The sequence below is a fragment of the Hylobates moloch genome, unplaced genomic scaffold (genome assembly GCF_009828535.3).
Source record: "Hylobates moloch isolate HMO894 unplaced genomic scaffold, HMol_V3 SCAFFOLD_5, whole genome shotgun sequence".
Taxonomy (NCBI): Eukaryota; Metazoa; Chordata; class Mammalia; order Primates; family Hylobatidae; genus Hylobates; species Hylobates moloch.
Window position 1 is genome coordinate 156,061,456 of NW_026652280.1, and position 19,839 is coordinate 156,081,294.

Consider the following 19,839-nt stretch of genomic DNA (forward strand, 5'->3'; position numbering starts at 1 on the left):
AAAAATTTTTCCTTTTGGCAATCTAGTTATTTTCAGAAGTTCACTGTCTTCTATTATTACAAATAATCAAGACTTGACTTTCAATGAGTTTTAGGCAAATGCATATCCAAAGGACTTAATTTTATTACTCCTTGATGTATCTAGAGGAATGATCATAGACATTATAAGGAAACTTATAATACTAATTTGTTTTTGTAACTGAAAAAAATTATCCTAGAATTTGCATACATCTAAGTGTCTCCATCAGTTTGCTTAAAGGATGTACATCTTAATGTATATTATAATTCTTGCACACATTCACATTTTGCACAGATTGCTAAGCATATAAACTTAAAAGATGAAAAGAAGAGAAAAGAACTAACAATCCAACATCTTGTTTGTATCCCTAAGGAAATCATGAGTTATCTCTTCTCAGAATAGTTATTGTTAAACTAAAATTGTTTTTCCTAAAACTATCTTTTTACCTTTATTTTTATTGGGCGTGCAAAATAAAGGCTACTATAATGCTCTCATGTAGCTTTAAGTTACATGAGGTATAGACTGGCGATCAAAAGGTATAATATGTAGTGAAAACAAAGTTTATTTTTATTCAAAGAAGAATTTCTTTCTGCAGTTCTCATTCTATAGACCCAAAACTAAAGTTATCTATATTTTATGCCTGAATTTGGTTCTTTAGATTTTGGCCTGTGAGTTATAAAATGAACACACTAGATTGCAAGTAACTTTGAAAATGTTTCTTAAAACATAAAAGCTGTAACAGCTATACAAGTTATATGTGTATGAGTCTATCAAAGAGACCCAACATCAGTCCTAATATGTCTTTACAACATTTTTCTATGTCCAAATTGGTTTATGCATATTATTCTACTTAATTTAATTCTGTTTAATACTGGGCCACAATCTCAAAGCCTGCACAATTATTGTTGTTATTATTGTTCCTCATCACTCTGACTTATTCACACAACTATTTCATATAAACTCCACATTATCAATCTATATCAGGTTTTAATTTATATTTAAGATTCATAGTTAAAGATATATATTTAAGATTCATATTTAAAGACATATATTTAAAAACCTAACAACCTATGTCAGGTTTACTTTGTACTTCAAATGAAAGCCATTATTTGAGAACAGAGGGAAAAGGATTCTCCTCTGCATACTCAATACTTTTTCCTTGACCTAAATGTATATATTTAGGTGAAGGGGACAACTGCTTTTCTATCTTGGTTTAGCTTCCAATTGGCAATGTTTCCACTTACTTTAAATGTGGCAGACAAAAGCATGAGGGATGGACTCAGTGGCACTAGCTGCATTTGCAAGAAATTTCCACTTGAACAATGAACACCCTCAACCGTATTTCCACCAGTTTATGCACCCAACCTGGGAGGGGTCCCTTGGGTTAGGCCCATACCCAGTGCTTTAGCTTAGAGAAAGGCATAATTCAAAAGTGCAGGATGGTGAAACATGCAGACGTTTCCTCATTTCTATGCTCTCTCCTTGCCTTCTCTTAGGGCCGATTAAGTAGGTGTTTAATCTTTATGTATATATTCAAATTAAATCCATATCATTATTGAAAGTTATTTTCATAATTGTGGCATTACATTGCAATGACAATTGTAATACACAATATCGTACATAAAATGCACTTGAAGGTAAGTTGTTGAAATATTAGTCAATCCAGTTTGCTTAGGAAAAGGATTTAATAAGTAAAAAATAAGGTTACATTTTGGTTCAGCAGATGAATCTAAGTACTACTGAAATGTTTAAAAAATTAGTCACTGTACTCAATATTTTTCTATAATACTGCAGAAGGGTGATAATAGCAACATAGTACTTTAAATATTTTCATCATAACATATACCAGTCATACTGATTTAATTGAGTAAAATCCCATTTTGACTTTCAAATATAGTTAACTCTGTAAAACACAAAATTCTATTGTTACACATGAATAAGGCAAAGCTGGGTGAAACAAAGCATTTTATTATGGTAAACATTGCATAAAATTTTAGGGATCAGTTTTTACTTTAAAATATCCTATATTTTTATATAAGCCAAATTTTAAATAGACTAGTAAAAATGAACAATTTGCAAGAATATATAACTTCCAGCTAAACTACTTTACGATCTCTTGAAAACTTTTAATCTTTTTTTCCTAAAAATTTCTGGCATATTCTTGATTTAAAAACTGAAAGATATACTACAATCCATAAATTAACTTGAAGAATTAAGCATCTTATTAGGTTGAACCTTGTGGCACTATTGTTTTTAGCTATAAGAATGACAATTTCATATGTTTTAGTGCAATAATTTTCTGGCATGTATCTTCAGCCATGAGAAGAAACTTAAGTGAACTCTTTCCACCTTTACCTGTAATTACAGTTTTATAAAACAGAATACATTCTCATTTAATATGAATCTTTTACAGTATACCATAATTTTTGGCCTTTAGGAAAAATATGTAGATAAATTAACTCAAAGTGCCAAAACACAGACAAAATAAAAGTAGTTATTTTTCTTACTAGTGAAAAAAATCACAGTTCAAAATTCAGAAAATACACAGTCACTTACTTTGGTAGAGTTTTCAAGTGATTTTCTCTTAACTCCAAGATCCGCAATTTGACAAGTCTACAGAAATGAATTTTAAAAATTTCCTCTTAGTATTTCTGTCTAAAAAATTATTGAATAAGATCTAGTATTTGGTAGCACTATTAGGTTTCTATGGTTAACAATAATGTATATTTAAAAATAACTAAAAAAGTAGAATTGGAATATTTCTAACACAAAGAAATGATAAAAGCTTGAAGTGATGGATGCCCCAATTACCCTGATTTGATCATTACACATTGTATGTCTGTACTAAAATATCACATGTACTTCATAAATATATACAACTATATGTACCCATAATAATTAAAAATTAAAATAAAAATAAATTTTACTATGGTAAACTATCATTACCACTATTCAAACAGCTATGTCCAAATATTTTTTTTTTACTATGGTTATAGATTTTAAAGAAATATACATATTGATTATGAGTAGGGTTACATCAATACTGGGCAACGACAAATATCATTTTCCTAAAATTAACTGAGATATTTTAAAGATATCTTTGGATTCCGGCCTTCTAGATTTCATATGTTTTATGCAAACATATTTGTTGTTTAATTTTATGCATTCAATAGATAATTGAATGTATACTAAATACCAGATGCTGTGTTCACTGGAATATGGCAATAATTTCTCTCAAGAGATTATAAATAAACTAAAAAGCAAACACTATGGCATAGAGTTAAAAATATGGGACTTTGTTAGGAAGACAAACCTGGGTGAAATCCAAACCCTTTCATACTCTGCCTCTCTGACACTGGGCAAATTAATTAACCTCTCTTAATTCAATTTCCTTATCCATAAGTGAGTGACAGCAGTATCAAATTTATATGGTTTGGAACATTAAATAATGTAATACATGTAAAGCATAATTTCTGGTATATCACAAGTTTTAATAAGAATTGGCTATTATTATTTTCATCACTTACACAATGGGAGAAGTGCTGCAATATACCATATTTCACTGACACTAAGGTGCGTATTTTAACATTTATGAAAAGGTTATGCATTTAAAAATCTGTCACATCATCTGTCCCGTGACAATGCTGGGGTCGGGGAAATCACGTGAAAAGAATGAGAGGTATTCACAGTTTCTGTTGCTTGAGTAACATTTGTGATCAGGAATGCATTTCACACTTAGTTACTTGTTAAGTTTTGCAGTCTAGGACACACTATTGTTATTCATGTCCATATTGAACATTAAAATGTACCCAGATGAAGCTACTTTAGAATAGATATTAATTGGATTCTCTGAATTCTTCATGTTTTGGGAAACATTTTACTATTTGAAGTTTTTCATCTACATCTCCCATATTTACTGTACTTTTAGGTTTTCGTGTAGGTCTCTTTCCCTTTTTTTTTTGCCTCCTATCAAGCTTTTTATTTACTTTTAATCTTACAACGATTAATCTGTATATGAAATAAAGTGATTCAGTTCTTCACAGCATGAGTATATTGCTAGTAAAGGAGATTTCTTAAACATCTGCACGTCTCAAATCTTGTCAACAATTGTACTAGTATGATATTTTGTACTGATTTTGGCTTTTAGGAGCACAGAATCTCAGGTTTTAAAAGGAATTTTAAGTGTCCTCTTGTTAAACTATCCAGTTGAAGGTTAAAGACCCTTTTAGATTATAATACTAAAATAGAGCATATTTTTTGTAGGCAATTTATTCAAAATTAAATTCTATTTTCAAGTGGTTTAAGTATTGGTATTATGTTTTTCACTTGCCCAAATCTTTTTCTCACAATTAGGACTACTTACAGAGAACTGATAAAAGTTCAAGAAAAAAATGTATCTTAAGATAATAATTAAATATTTTCTGATTTGATAAATCCAAAGTGTATTGTAAGGCTGTGTTCAGTAGCAGAAAGGCCAGGCTAGTTTCTATGGATGAATGATGAAATGCCAATTCATTTAGAAGCCAAGCAATGCTCTTTGGACGCTCTGTGAATTTTAAAACTGCTCAAGTGTATGCTGTTCATAAGTGTTGTGATGGCATGATCTGCAAAAGTAAGGGAACCTGGGAAATGTTGATGTGCTCTCAGTATGTAAATGGAGGCTGTCACATGTTAAGTGACTTCATTATTCAACTGAGTTCTGAATGTCCTGTGCGAGCTTCAGTCAACAGATTGGTGTCAAGCTATACTTGGTCTATTATTTGAACAATTTCAAAGACGATCATTTACATAAATGCAGTTGACAGTAAACTTAAAAATGTCCTAGCTATTGAGATATATCTTTTGCACAAAAAAGTTCATTGTAGGCCGGGCGCGGTGGCTCACGCTTGTAATCCCAGCACTTTGGGAGGCCGAGGCGGGCGGATCATGAGGTCGGGAGATCGAGACCACGGTGAAACCCCGTCTCTACTAAAAACACAAAAAATTAGCCGGGCGTGGTGGCGGGCGCCTGTAGTCCCAGCTACTCAGAGAGGCTGAGGCAGGAGAATGGCCTGAACCCGGGAGGCGGAGCTTGCAGTGAGCCGAGACTGCGCCACTGCACTCCAGCCTGGGCGACAGAGCGAGACTCCGTCTCAAAAAAAAAAAAAAAAAAAATTTCATTGTAGAACACCTGAAAAATATTGAAAAACATGTCAAGATGACAAGAAAAATTATTCATAATTTTACTTCTAAGATGCAGTCTTTTATTTCATAGAGTCATATTCATATTGGAAACATCTTAAGAATTTTAAAAAATACTTCCCTAAGATAATATTGTTATTATATAGTATTATCATATAGATGAACCATAATATATTTAACCAATATCCTAGACAGATGTGTGATTCCACTTTTTTCACATTGTAAATAACAATAAACTTGTCCATAAATCCTAGTGGGATATCTGACAATGGCAATAGACATTTCTAGAAACGATTCACAAAGGCAACAGTTGTAAATATTTTCAAAGGTTTTAAAGGCATACTGCCCTGCATGAAGGTCATAACATTCTGCAGTCCTATCAGAGGGCATGACATCATCTCTGTTCTTATACTCTAAAAAAAAGGTTTTGCAGTATGTTGGAACATAAAGGTCTTTTATTGTTTTAACTTGTATTATATTTATTATTTGTGAAGATAGACATTTTTTATGTGTTCCCCAGCCATTTATATGTGTTATTATGAATTGCTTTTTCTTGTAATTCGACCATTTTTCTCTAAAATCTTTGTTTTCATATTTATATGTAAGAATTCTTTCTATGTTAAATATATACAATTTGTTTTTCATATATAATGAAACTATTTTTTCAATTTATTGTTTTACCTTAAATCTTTGATTTTCTGATACTTTATGTTAAAAGTATTTAGGTCATCATATCTATCCATTTATGATATTTTTCTTTGCTTCTATGCCTATAAAGGTATTTCTCAACAAAAGAGCCATAAATATTCATCTCCTTTTTTTCCCCCAGATAATTTCTGCCTTTATTTTTTTTATATTCAACTCTTAGAATTTATTTGACTATTAATGTCATGTAAAGGCCTAATTTTACTTTTATTTTTTTTGCAAAAGTTTCATTAATTAACAGAGTTTCATTTATTGAATAATAATGAGGCCCATCTTTAATCACAACTGTCACTTTTGAAGTCTCATCAACTGGCACTGGTAAAGCACTTACCTAAGGTGAAATATAATTGCCTAATTTAAATTTCTTATTCTTACCTTCCAAAATTGGCTGGAAGAAATTCAAGAAAGGCGTCATTCAGGTAGAGCTGGGTCAGGTTTAGGAGCTGTGTGAAGCCGTCAGGGAGTCTAAAAAGGAGTTAAAGTTTTAGTCACCCATTGATGTTACCATAGAAACAGAATAAAAATATGTATCTCTGAGGAGAAAACATAGAAATGTAACACATGTTTCAACCCTCCTTTGCTATTACAGTAGTGAGTTTATTGAGCATGTTGTTACAGTTCGAAAATTTTGCCTGTCATTAAAGCAAATAGCATTTATCCACTTCCATGCTATTCTCCTATACTAAGATTTATGTCACTGCTAAAATCAGCAGCGTCATCTCTTATTGCTGGCCTAACCTTCTGCACGCTAGCCAGGACATCCGTCATGGGAATCTCAAGTTGTTTGGCTTGTTTGTAATTTTAAAACTAATGTTCCTTTTTCAACAGAATATTCACATATATAGTCGGGCAAGAGTATCCAGTTACTATTTCACTTAATCATCAAAATTTGTCTACAATTTGTTACAGCGATGACTAAAGTTGCCCAGTATGAAAAGTGGAGGAATATATTGTCCCCTTAATGAATAATTTCTTTAATGCCTGCTCAACATGTATGTAAATCATGATTCAAATTGGTCTAATTCATATTTATTAAAAATGACAAAGAACATTGAAAAGATAATTAGACAATCATAAAGGCTATAAACTGCATCAAAAAATTAAGAAAATAACCTTTGGAGAGTTTTAGAAATTAGATGAAATAATTATTTTAAATGTAAAAAGATTTAATTCAAGGATTTCTCAGGAGACGTGTTTTTAGAGGAATATTAATTTTTTATTAGTAAATTTCTATTTAAACATTTTTAATGCTTTTATGTATAGTCTAGTCCAGATTATGTTATTTTATAAAATACTCTTAAATAGCCTTCAAATTTGCCTTCTCCTCAAATTACAGCCTATCTTCCTCCTTGCATTTACTTATTTAAAAAACTGCCTATACTCATTGCTTTTTATTACTACTCAAGCCATTGTTTTCTAGCATCTACCTCCACTCTATTACTGCAAATGCACTCACCAAGGCCTCCGCTGACCTCCTAAGTTCCAATCTCATTAGCTTCATTTTATTTCGGATCCTACACTGCCTAGCAACAGTTGCCATCACTGCTTGTTCTCTCCTTCTTTGCTTCTACTACAATTTCCCTGCTTCTCCTTCTCCTGGGACATTACATCTGAGTTTTATTCCATGGTTTCTCTTCCTATGTCCAATACATTCTTATATGTATATATAAAACACTTATATATATACATATAATGTTTGTATTTGTATGTATGTGTGTGTGTACATACATATACATATAAAAGAACACATGTGTACCCACAATAGAATGAAGAAATAGAATCAGTATCTTTGAAACCCTCTGGGTGTCCCTCCCTGTCTACATCTTCCTATTTGCCCCATAAATTCCTGAGTCATGTTTACTATTGTTTTGAAACAGCTTTACTACAAATATTTAATTCCCTAAAACAAAACATGTTGTATGGTTTTGCATGGTTTTGCACATTATATAAATCAAATCATACTATGCACATTTTCCCAAGGCTTTAAAAAATTTAGTATTAGATTTAAAAAATCCATCCATTTTTGATGTGACTGATTGGCCATCATAGCATAGTATTCCATTGTATGAATAAAGAATTTACCATTTTCCTTCTAATGAATACTACAGTCGTTTCTTCCTCTTTTTTTTTTTTTTGAAATAGAGTTTCACTCTTGTCTCCCAGGCTAGAGTGCAATGGTGCAATCTCGGCTCACTGCAACCTCCGCCTCCCAGGTTCAAGTGATTCTCCTGCCTCAGCCTCCCAAGTAGTTGGGATTACAGGCACCTGCCATCATGCCAGGCTAATTTTTGTATTTTTAGTTGAGACAGGGTTTCACCATGTTGGCCAGGCTGGTCTCGAACTCCTGACCTCAGGTGATCCACCCACCTCGGCCTCCCGAAGTGCTGGGATTACAGGCATGAGCCACCGCGCATGGCCTACAGTTGTTTCTAGTTTTTCATTTTGCTATTATAAATATTGGCTTTTGTGAATATTTTTGAACATAGAGTATACATTTACAAAATATTACTTAAGTTATATCCTTAGAAGTGACATCATTGGTCACAGGGAATGCAATTCTATGTTTACTAGATGTAGCCAAATTTCATTCAAAATAGTTCCACCTTTTTTCCATGTCCTTCCTAACCCTTGGTTTTGTTAGCTTTTTTCATTTTTGCCAATTTGGTAAATATAAAATAGTAATAATAATCATTTCACTGGTTAGTTAGGAATAAAAGTTTATTAGCAGTATTTGTTTCATTTTCTGTGAAATACATGTTTACTTATTTTATCTATTTTTCTATTGGTGCCCCAACCAGAGAACTCCTTGCCTTTATAATTTTGTTGTACACTGGAACAAATCATGATTGCCTGCCCCTTTCCTTCCTGTTTGAAGGCTTTCTTCAGCTGCTAAAGCCTGGTCTGTTCATGCACCTGGTAGCCCAAGTTCTGTGGAATTAATGTCCCTCTCAGAGACAGCACTCAACTAATGACAAGTAGGAATATAAATGCCTCTGCTCCCTCTCCCATTGTGTTTGATAACTCTGGTATGTGTTTTACACTGTTACCCAGAGTTCCCCAGAAAGTTAAAGTCCAACGGCCAAATACTGTAAAGAGCTTGAAAAAACACTCTCAACAAGTATTTCCTGCGTTTATCTCCTAAGTACACTGCTTGTATTCTTTTCTAAACATCTGCTTCTGGGCAATCTAAAACAAACACATTTATATATTTATACTGATTTATGGCAATTCCTTACACATTCTTAGTAATAAGTCCTCAATGTCATTGACAGTTTCTTTGAAACTGCAACTTTAAGCGAAACTATGTATAACAAAACAATTTTTTATCTTCTCTATGACATTATGACGAAATAATGTTGAAGGAAACAACATTATTTGAAGACCCGCTGTATGTCCTTTCACTTAAAGTTGCAGTTTCCAACAACCTCTCAATGGCATTAAGTGAAGACTTACTGTATATTAATCTGATATTGGTTATTTTCACTGTAAACATATTGTTCTAGTTTGTATTTTGGAGTTGAATTGTGTGGATATGATTTCACAGAGGATGTTGCCATAAATTTGCTTTTAAGAGACATAGGATTTATGAAAGTAGAAAAGAAAGAGAAGGGAGGCAAGCGAAAAATGAAGGTTTTTATAGTGTAGAGGTAAGAAGACACTTGAGATGTGTAACAAAGAGAAGATGAGCTCTGTAGCATATACTTTACATATGAGAGTATCCGAAGTGAATATTTAAGAATATCAGGAGAGGGCAGGGTTTACAGTCCTTGAATGCTCAACTCAAAGGTTTGAACTTGATCTTATAGAAACGAAAGTCTATGGGAGGTCATTAATTTTCTCTGTGTTTTACTTTGTTGTAATGCATTAGAGCTCACGTCCTGACAGTATGACAGTTGTTATGAGGATGGCACAGATGTTAAATACATTTCAATTGGAATTTAACTATTATCTTTGATGTCTTGTAATTCAAAACAACTAGTTACATATGACTTTTCAAAAAAGATGATCAATATGATACACGTAAAATTAGACGAATGTTAAAACCATTAATCTAATAATTTAACAGTGTCACTACTCAGTAAAAAACAGCTTTTAAAATACTAATTTTCTATTGGTAGGGACAAATATTTTTCCTATATATCAAAACTATCCAGCTTCTCTCAGTCTACTATTCTCCATATGTATGTAATAAATGATATTGTACTACTTCTTCGATCAAAAATATACTTCTTTTTTGCTTCTTCTTTGGTAATGCTTGTGCCCTAGAAGAATCTGGCTTATTACACAGAACATTTTGTTTCCGAGTTTAAGAACTGACCACATTTTTCAGATTCCAATAACAAAACTGGACCAGCAAAAATAGGTTATATGAAAAACCAGCATTGCAAAGTGAGTCTGTTTTTATCAGCCTGGTTATAAAAAAAAGATGTATTGGCATTTTCTATTGAACTTTCCTTCTTAAAAATGTAGAGTTAAGAATATGATTACATAGTATATCTTATTTAATGACATCTATGTTTTATTTCAACTCACTTCAATGTGAATTTATTGAATGGTTACTCTGCACTTAGATTCAAAATTAATGTCTTCTTGATTTTCCTCATAGGATTCTGTTCATAGATTTAGTTGAATGTTTATACAATAATGCTTTGTACTAGTATTGGAAATTTTCTATTCCTGGGAAAAAATATAAATTATTTGGGGATAAGGAATTTTTAAAATCTCTTAAACTGTCCGTTATTGTACTTTGAAAATAACATACAATGAAAAATGGATTCGATGTTTTTGAAAAATCATCTATGTACAGTCAGTAAGTCTGCCAAAAAAGATTTTCAAAGAATTTATAATTCAAAGTAGGACATTTGTGAGAGTGAAGAGGCAGCTATTAATAAATATGCCAAATCAAGAATAGTAAACAGAGATGATTTGGGCAAACAGAGACACTTGGTCACTCTACTTATAACTTTCATATCCACCCCATAGATGTACTGTAATTTAGTAGTAATTTCTTCACTGTTGAGCATTCAGAATGTTTTGAATTTTTGAGAATGTATCCTATAGCAAATAAAGATACGTTATCAGATATGGTGAAATATAGTGAAAGAAACTTAGGAATTTAAATACTGGCTTCATGCATTTCTCTCTATAAAAGGTAATAATATTTATCTACAGAATGAGGTTTCTGTAAAAACTAAAATGAAATAATGTATCGAAAAGTTTAAGACATCGGCTCTCAATAAATGTTAGTTCTTGCTTTTCCTATTGAGGAGTTATTTATCATTAATTTTATGGTACATTTTGTAGCTTCTGATAGAGACGAGGGCCTGACTTGTCAATATAATCACTTCCAGAGCAGTGTATGAGGAACTGTGAAGAAGAAATATTCCATAGCAAGCTGGATACAATTGATGAAGATGACAATCATAAGTTGCCTTTACTTTCCTGCAAAGTATTCAATGAAATCCAATATTTGACATTAAGTAAGGAACTCTCAATAATGAAATGATTTTACTATCTTAAAATAACTTTGTGGCTTTTCACAAGTGACTGATTTATTTAAAAATTCAAAGAATATCTATGTTTTATAAATTAGCAAATAATTCATTCTGATAAGTAAATACTTTCCTTTTATTAATTGCTTAAATTAAAAGTGGTATGTATAAATACACAGTTACATAGAACAAATGAGATATGGTGTTTGATAGATCAGTAGGGTTACTCTAGTTAACATTAATTAATTTTACATTTCAAAATAGCCAGAAGAGAATTAGAATGTTCCTAGTGTAAAGAAAAGATAAATATTTAAAGTGATGGATATCTCAATTATCCTGATTTGATTATATGAATGTATCAAATTAGCACATGTGCCCACCCAAAATGTACATCTATATATATCAGTTAAAAAACTACAACAAAGATGGAATAACAATAGACCCAGACACTCATATAGTTTAGCAGTTGAGCACATGTATTGATGTCAGAAGACCTTGCTTTGAATCACAGGTCTTCAAATTATTTTCATGTGACCTTTGCAATTACTTAAATTTGCAATAGTTGATTTCCTTATTTGTAAAATGATAATACTAATATCTGCTGCTCAGATTTGCTCTGATGATTGAATGACTACCTATCCCATAGTAAGAATCAGCAAATCAAAGCAATTTTACTACTTTTATTTAGTACGAATTTTATTTTGATGTTTCAATAAACACTAAATAGAATACTATTTTAGATACTTCCATAATTGCTAATTTTTACTATTGGAATAGGCAAATTAAGATTAGTTTCAGTCACCCTTATTTCACCATTTTTATCTTTTCTAATTGCATTTACTCTAGAAGTTTAATGAAAACATATTAAACGCATCTGACCTCTAATAGAACAGTTAAACCATATAAAATTCTAAGTTTTTTATGTTGTGAATAAGAACACAATGTACAAGTTTCCACTCTAGCTGGGAAGGCATTTTACACCAAAACATCTTCATTTATGCAGCTTAAAATTATAAAACGAACATCATATGTTAGAGAACATTAGGAAAATAAAGATAAAAGTGTAACTAATAATTTTACCTCCTTAGCACAACCATGATTATCATTTCATTTATTTCTTTCTGATCTATTAATTGTTTTAACCACACTGCAAACTTGTATCATTATATCTCCCTTTAATGTATAATTGTCTTTTAATTTTGCTGTATAAATCGTGTGAATACACAATTTATAATTCAAACTAGGACATTTGTGAGAGTTAGAAGACAGCTATTAATAAATATGCCAAATCAAGACTAGTAAACAGAGATGCTTTGGGCAAACAGAGACACTTGGTCACTCTACTTATAACTTTCATATCCACCCCATAGATGTACTGTAATTTAATAGTAATTTCTTCACTGTTGAGCATTCAGAACGTTTTGAATTTTTGAGAATGTATCCTATAGCAAATAAAAATACATTATCAGATATGGTGAAATACAGTGAAAGAAACTTAGGAATTTAAATACTGGCTTCATGCATTTCTCTCTATAAAAGGTAATAATATTTATCTACATAATGAGGTTTCTGTAAAAATTAAGATGAAATAATGTATCTAGAAGTTTAAGACGTAGGTTCTCAATAAATGTTAGTTCTTGCTTTTCCCATTGAGGAGTTATTTTCAATTTTTATTGTAATAATTTTCACCAATAACTTGGTTAAGGCGTCTAGCTTATAGTATAAAGTTCACATGTAAAAGTAAAACTAAAATGGTAACACTGAAAACTATAACTTTTATATTAAAGGACTTACATTACTTAATACTTTATAGATTTCTTAGAAAATAACAGAAAAGCAATACAAAAAAGTCAACGAAACCAAAATCTGGGTTTTTTTTTTGTAAAGATCAACAAAATTTATAAATCTCTAGTAAGATTGATTAAGCAAAAAAAGAAAGAAGACACAAATTCCCAATACCAGATATGAAAGAGAGGGCATCACTAGAGAAACTACAGATATTAAACGACCAATAGATAAAGAAATTCTATGAAGAACAATATGCCAATATTTGAAAACATATGAAATGTACAAATTTCTGAAAAGCACAACTACCAAAGGTAACTCAAGAAGAAATGGTTTGAATAGTCCAATTGTTATTAAGGAAATTAAATCTGTAATTTAAAACTTTTTCATAATGAAATCTCCAGGCTTACGTGGTCGCACTTCCATATTCTACCAATATTAAAAATAAACCCCATCAACAAGTGGGCGAAGGACATGAACAGACAGTTCTCAAAAGAAGACATTTATGGAGCCAAAAAACACATGAAAAAATGCTCATCATCACTGGCCATCAGAGAAATGCAAATCAAAACCACAATGAGATACCATCTCACACCAGTTAGAATGGCCATCATTAAAAAGTCAGGAAACAACAGGTGCTGGAGAGGATGTGGAGAAATAGGAACACTTTTACACTGTTGGTGGGACTGTAAACTAGTTCAACCATTGTGGAAGTCAGTGTGGCGATTCCTCAGGGATCTAGAACCAGAAATGCCATTTGACCCAGCCATCCCATTACTGGGTATATACCCAAAGGATTATAAATCATGCTGCTATAAAGACACATGCACAGGTATGTTTATTGTGGCACTATTCACAATAGCAAAGACTTGGAACCAACCCAAATGTCCAACAACAATAGACTGGATTAAGAAAATGTGGCACATATACACCATGGAATACTATGTAGCCATAAAAAATGATGAGTTCATGTCCTTTGTAGGGACATGGATGAAACTGGAAATCATCATTTTCAGTAAACTATCGCAAGGACAAAAAACCAAACACCGCATGTTCTCACTCATAGGTGGGAATTGAACAATGAGAACACATGGACACAGGAAGGGGAACATCACACACCGGGGACTGTTGTAGGGTGCGGGGAGGGGGGAGGGACAGCATCAGGAGATATACCTAATGCTAAATGACGAGTTAATGGGTGCAGCACACCAACATGGCACATGGATACATATGTAACAAACCTGCACACTGTGCACATGTACCCTAAAACTTAAAGTATAATAATAAAAAAAATCACCAATTCTAGCTAGACTGTTATGTAAAATAGAAAATAACATTTCTCAACTCATTTTATGAAGCCAGTGTTACCCTGATAGCAAAACCAGACAAAGAAATTACAAGATAAGAAACTTCAGACTAATATGCTCCATGAGTATAAATGGGAAAATTCCTCACAAATATTAGCAAATCAGAGCCATCAACATAGAAAAAAAAAAGTAATACTTCCTAATCAGGTAGGCATGATCCCTGGAATGCAAAATTGGCTGATAATCAAAAATCAATCAGTGTGAGTCACCGTAGGTTCAAACTAAAAAAGACAGACCATATGATCTGGTGTTATAAAAAACAACTTTGACAAAATTCAACATCCATTCGTAATAAAGTCAGCAAACCAAATATCAGATATGTGGAAGACACATTCTAAATGCCCTGCCGTGATCCTCACCTCCTGATGTTCATGCCCTTTTATAATCTTCTTCTTCTGAGTGTTGGTAGGACCTGTGACTTGCTACTGATCAATAGAATGTGGCAAATATGACAGAATGTTGCTCCCACGACTAAATTACATTATATAACTCCATCAGGCTAAGAGACTCAAAACTGCCTTGGGAGAGAATTATATGGCAGGGAACAGCACACAGTCTTCAGGTCCCATGAGTGGTTTCCAGCTGACAGCCAGCAAAAAGTGCAGCCTGGTGAAATTCTGAAGCAGGGGACCCAGATAAACCATGCCCGAATTCCTGACCCACAGACATTGAGAAATAAATAATATGTGTTGTTTTAAGCTGATACGTTTGTGGCAATTTGTTTCAGAGCATTAGAAAATTAATAAAGATTTTTGATGCTTGGAATTGGGGTTCTGCTATAACTAATTTCTAAAAATGTGCAGTGGCTTTGAAAGCACTCAGTGGTCACAGAGTGGAGAATGTTAAAAAATCATGATAAAGCGTACATTTTCTTGAAAAGACATTTAGAAGAAATCTAAACTTTGATGGCCCTGCTAGTGAGGGCTCAAAAGGAAGTGAATGTCAGGTTACTGGAAATTTTCTCAATCTGATAAATGGTATATATTTAAAAAACAAGTAACAATCACACATAATGGTGAAACTCTAAATGCTTTCTCTCTAAGATTGGGAACAAGGCAATGATGCCTGCTTTCACCTCTGATGTTCCACATGTACAGGAGGTCTTAGCCAAGACCAAAAGGTACGAAAAACAAATAAATGGCATATAGATAAAAAATGATAAAATAAAACTGTCTTATTCACAGGTAACATGATATTCTACATAGAAAATTCCCCAAAAATCCATATATGCAATTTAATGGAATTAGTGAGTTTAGTAAGATTACAGAAGATTGGATAAATATTAAAAATCAATTGTATTTATACATGCTGGCAGTAAACAATTGGAATAATAAAAAATCATTCACAATAGCACAAAAACAATAAAACACTTAGAATAAAAAGAACAAAATTTGTATGCTGAAATCTATAAAATATTGATAAAATTTAAGATACCTAAATAAGTATGGAGCTAAATGATACTCAGGGATGAGAATATTCAATATTTTTGAGATGTTAAGTTCTATCCAAATTGATCTACAGATTTAATGCAATCTCTATCAAAATTCCAACAGGCTTGTAGATTTTTGTATAAATTAGCAAGCTAATTATAAAATTTACATAGAATAGCAAAAAGCACACTAGCCCAAACGATTTTGATGAAGGACAAAGTTGAAGGACTCATATTTTCTGATTTCATTACTTACTATTATATAAAGCTACAGTAATTAATACAATAGGGAATTTGTGTAAGGACAAACATACAGATTAACAAAAATCAAAAATCCAGAAATAAACTCAAATATATGTGATCAATTGTTTTACAACAAGGTACACAAAATCAACTTTAAACGGATCATAGACCTAACTGTAAAACCTAAACTATAAGAGTTTCAGAGGAAGGCACAGGGGAAAATGACTATGGCTATACATTTAGCAAAGATCTCCTAGATAAGAAAGGACAGCAGAAACCAGAAACAATTATTAAATAGAAATTCATCAAATCGAAAACCTTCTCTTTGAAAGGTACTACTTAGAAAATAAAGCGATCAGCCATAGAGTAAGAGCAAATCTTCACTTCCAAATATCTTCTAAAGGTCCAGAATATATATACATAATTCTTGTAATTCAATAATAAAAAGGCAAGCAAATAAAAATGAACAAAAAAATTGAATCTTTACCAAAAAAGCAATACAGATTATAAATAAATACATGCAAAGGTGCTAATTAGACATTAGAAATATAAATTAAAGCCATAATGAAATACCATTTCTACTACACTGGCTAAAATGGAAAACAATAAAAAACTGATAGAACCAAATTCCGGCAAAGATGAGGAACAACTGAACTCTGAACAACTGAACTGGTGTAACGCACAATTGAATAGCTTTGGGAAAGTGGTTTGGAAGTTTCTTACCATGTTAAACATACACATACCATACTACTCAGAAAACTACTCAGAACCCCTCCTAGGGGTTCACTCAATAGAAATGAAAATATATGCTCACACAAACACTTGTGCATGGTTTGTACCAGCTTTATTCATAATAGCCAAAAACTGGAAACAACCCAAATGCCTATCAACTGAAATATAGATACACAAATAATGTTATATCCATACAATGGAATACTACCTGGCAATAAAGAGGAATGAAGTACTGATTATTGAAAAATTACAAATAAATTTCAAAATCTTTATGTTAAGTAAAAGAAGTCAGACACAAAAGTATGATATCATTTATTTGTCATTTTGAAAAAGACAAAGCAATGGGGATAGTAATCGTCAGTGGATGACTGGGCTAACAGAATTCTTTGAGATGATGCAATAGTCTGTATCTTGACTATGGAGATGGTCACACGACTGTATACATTTGTTAAAATTCATTGAACTGGCCGGGCGCGGTGGCTCACGCTTGTAATCCCAGCACTTTGGGAGGCCGAGGCGGGCGGATCACGAGGTCAGAAGATCGAGACCACGGTGAAACCCCGTCTCTACTAAAAATACAAAAAATTAGCCGGGCGTGGTGGCGGGCGCCTGTAGTCCCAGCTACTCGGAGAGGCTGAGGCAGGAGAATGGCGTGAACCCGGGAGGCGGAGCTTGCAGTGAGCCGAGATCGCGCCACTGCACTCCAGCCTGGGCGACAGAGCGAGACTCCGTCTCAAAAAAAAAAAAAAAAAAAAATTCATTGAACCATACACCTAAATAGAACTAATCTTACTTTTTTTGAGACAGAGTCTCACTCTGTTGCCCAGGATGGAGTGCAGGGGCATGATCATGGTTCACTGCAGCCTTGTCCTCCCAGGCTAAAGTGATTCTCCCACCTTAGTCTCTCAAGTAGCTAGGACTACAGGCACACACCACCAGACCGGGCCAATTTTTTGCATGCTTTATAGAGATAGGGTTTCAGCATGTTGCCAGGGCCAATCTTGAACTCATGTGATCCTCCTGCCTTGGCCTCCCAAAGTGTTGGGATCACAGGTGTGAGCAACCATGCGTGGCCAGAGTAAATTTTATTGTATAGAAATAACATTTAAAAACCTGACTTTAAAATTTGATAAACAATTATATTGACTTTTCATAATTTTTATGAATTTCAAAACTGTTTAATGTTTATAGTGTTATGCACTTTTGCTGAAATAGGTCATATTTATCTTTTAAAAAGTTAAACATATGAAGGGAATTAGACACATCCAATAAAACCATAGACTTGAAATTTCTCGAAGATGTAATTTCTTTTTTTTTTTGAGACGGAGTCTTGCTCTGTCACCCAGGCTGGAGCGCAGTGGCTAATTTTTTTTTGTATTTTTAGTAGAGATGGGGTTTCACCGTGGTCTCGATCTCCTGACCTTGTGATCCGCCCACCTCGGCCTCCCAAAGTGCTGGGATTACAAGCGTGAGCCACCACACCCGGCCCGAAGATGTAATTTCTAATCTGGCTTCCACTCCCAAAGACCTACCATGATTCCTAAATAAGATGAGCTACTGGAATTAAATAATTAGGGAAAAAAAAGCAATTTATCGTCAGCACTGGATTGTTTTGACTCAAGTCAAGGACATGACTGTAGTCCTGGTGGGAGACATTAGTAACATCTATTTCATTGAGATGTTGAAAAAATTGCATTTTGGTCTAAGAGTTTTGGGAAAAGCTTTTTAGGGTTTTGTTTTCTCTTTCTTTTCCCTCCCTATTTTCAGGAAGGAAAACTGTAATTTTTAAACACATTTTGTTGCTTGGTGTTTTACATTTCCTACAAAAGGCCTCAGATTATTTCACAAACCATCCACTATAAAGATCTCCATCTAAACTTCGATCTCATTCTTTTACATTCTATTCCACTTCTCACCTTGTCTAGAGCCTCTTCCCATCATCCATAGAGAACCACTTTCACTACTCCCTCTCCTCAACTCTACTGGTATAAAATTTCCCATCAACTTCCCTTTGACAAATTTATTTATGTCTTCTTCTAAAAACACTCATCCATTAAATGTCTTTCCAATGGGCTCCAGTTTCCCCCAGCCTCCTACACTTCATCAGACAAAAGATTGAGGAATTTTTCTCAAATCCTACTGTCAGCTTTGTATAATTAAAATGCCAGTCTTACTCTGAAGCTCATTTTTTGCAGCCCAATACAACTGACTTCTTTCAACCTTTTCTAAATATTACAACTGTCAGGAGCCTCTCTAGATTTTATTTCTACTTCCATTATGAAGTGACTTTAACATTCAGGTTCATGACTCCTCCAATCAATTTATTTTATTGCTTCCTGACCTACTTGATTCCACAGACTTCTGTCACTACACCATATCCTCAATTTACCAACATGGTCACTTGCCGGGTGTCATTTTTCTATAGCATTTCTTAATTAACACATCTTGGACTACAAATACCCATTTTCTGATCACAGCATCTCTATCATCCATGGCTCCCATTCTCCTATTCTCCTAGGGTTATCTCTCTGCTCTTGCTGCAGTCTCTGGTATACAAGTACTTTCTAGTTCTGGTCATACTTAATTTCCTTGAACTACATGATAGGTTATTTTTATGCACTTGTCAATACCTTAAACTCTTGCAGTATCTTGAACTTCTGGCAGTCCTTGATGCTCGTTTTTCACCATGACCATAACTAATAACTGTTTTATTAGTTTCAACTCTTATCTGTGGAATGTTACCTGAGAGCTGTGGAAATGGTGACAAAGTTTGTTTCAAAGTAATACCATCTTTTGCCAATTGGGTCTTCCTTGCTACCCAGCAACGTTTTTAATCATCTTTTGTCAAACTATTCTGACTAATGTTTCCCATCATTCAGTTAAATGC

The 19,839-nt window shown here is 33.1% G+C and overlaps 1 protein-coding gene across 5 annotated transcripts in view; it reads right to left on the bottom strand.

Moving 5' to 3' along the window:
• Window positions 1-19,839, bottom strand: part of LOC116469908 (leucine-rich repeat-containing protein 7-like) — a 323,159-nt gene that overhangs the window by 35,062 nt on the left and 268,258 nt on the right. For all 5 annotated transcript variants that reach the window (XM_058439675.1, XM_032155628.2, XM_032155630.2 and 2 more), the window contains exons 6-7: window positions 6,280-6,369; window positions 2,575-2,631 (exon numbers count right to left, since the gene is read on the bottom strand). In XM_058439675.1, coding sequence (XP_058295658.1) covers window positions 2,575-2,631; window positions 6,280-6,369 — 147 coding nt within the window. The remainder of the gene's footprint in view (window positions 1-2,574; window positions 2,632-6,279; window positions 6,370-19,839) is intronic.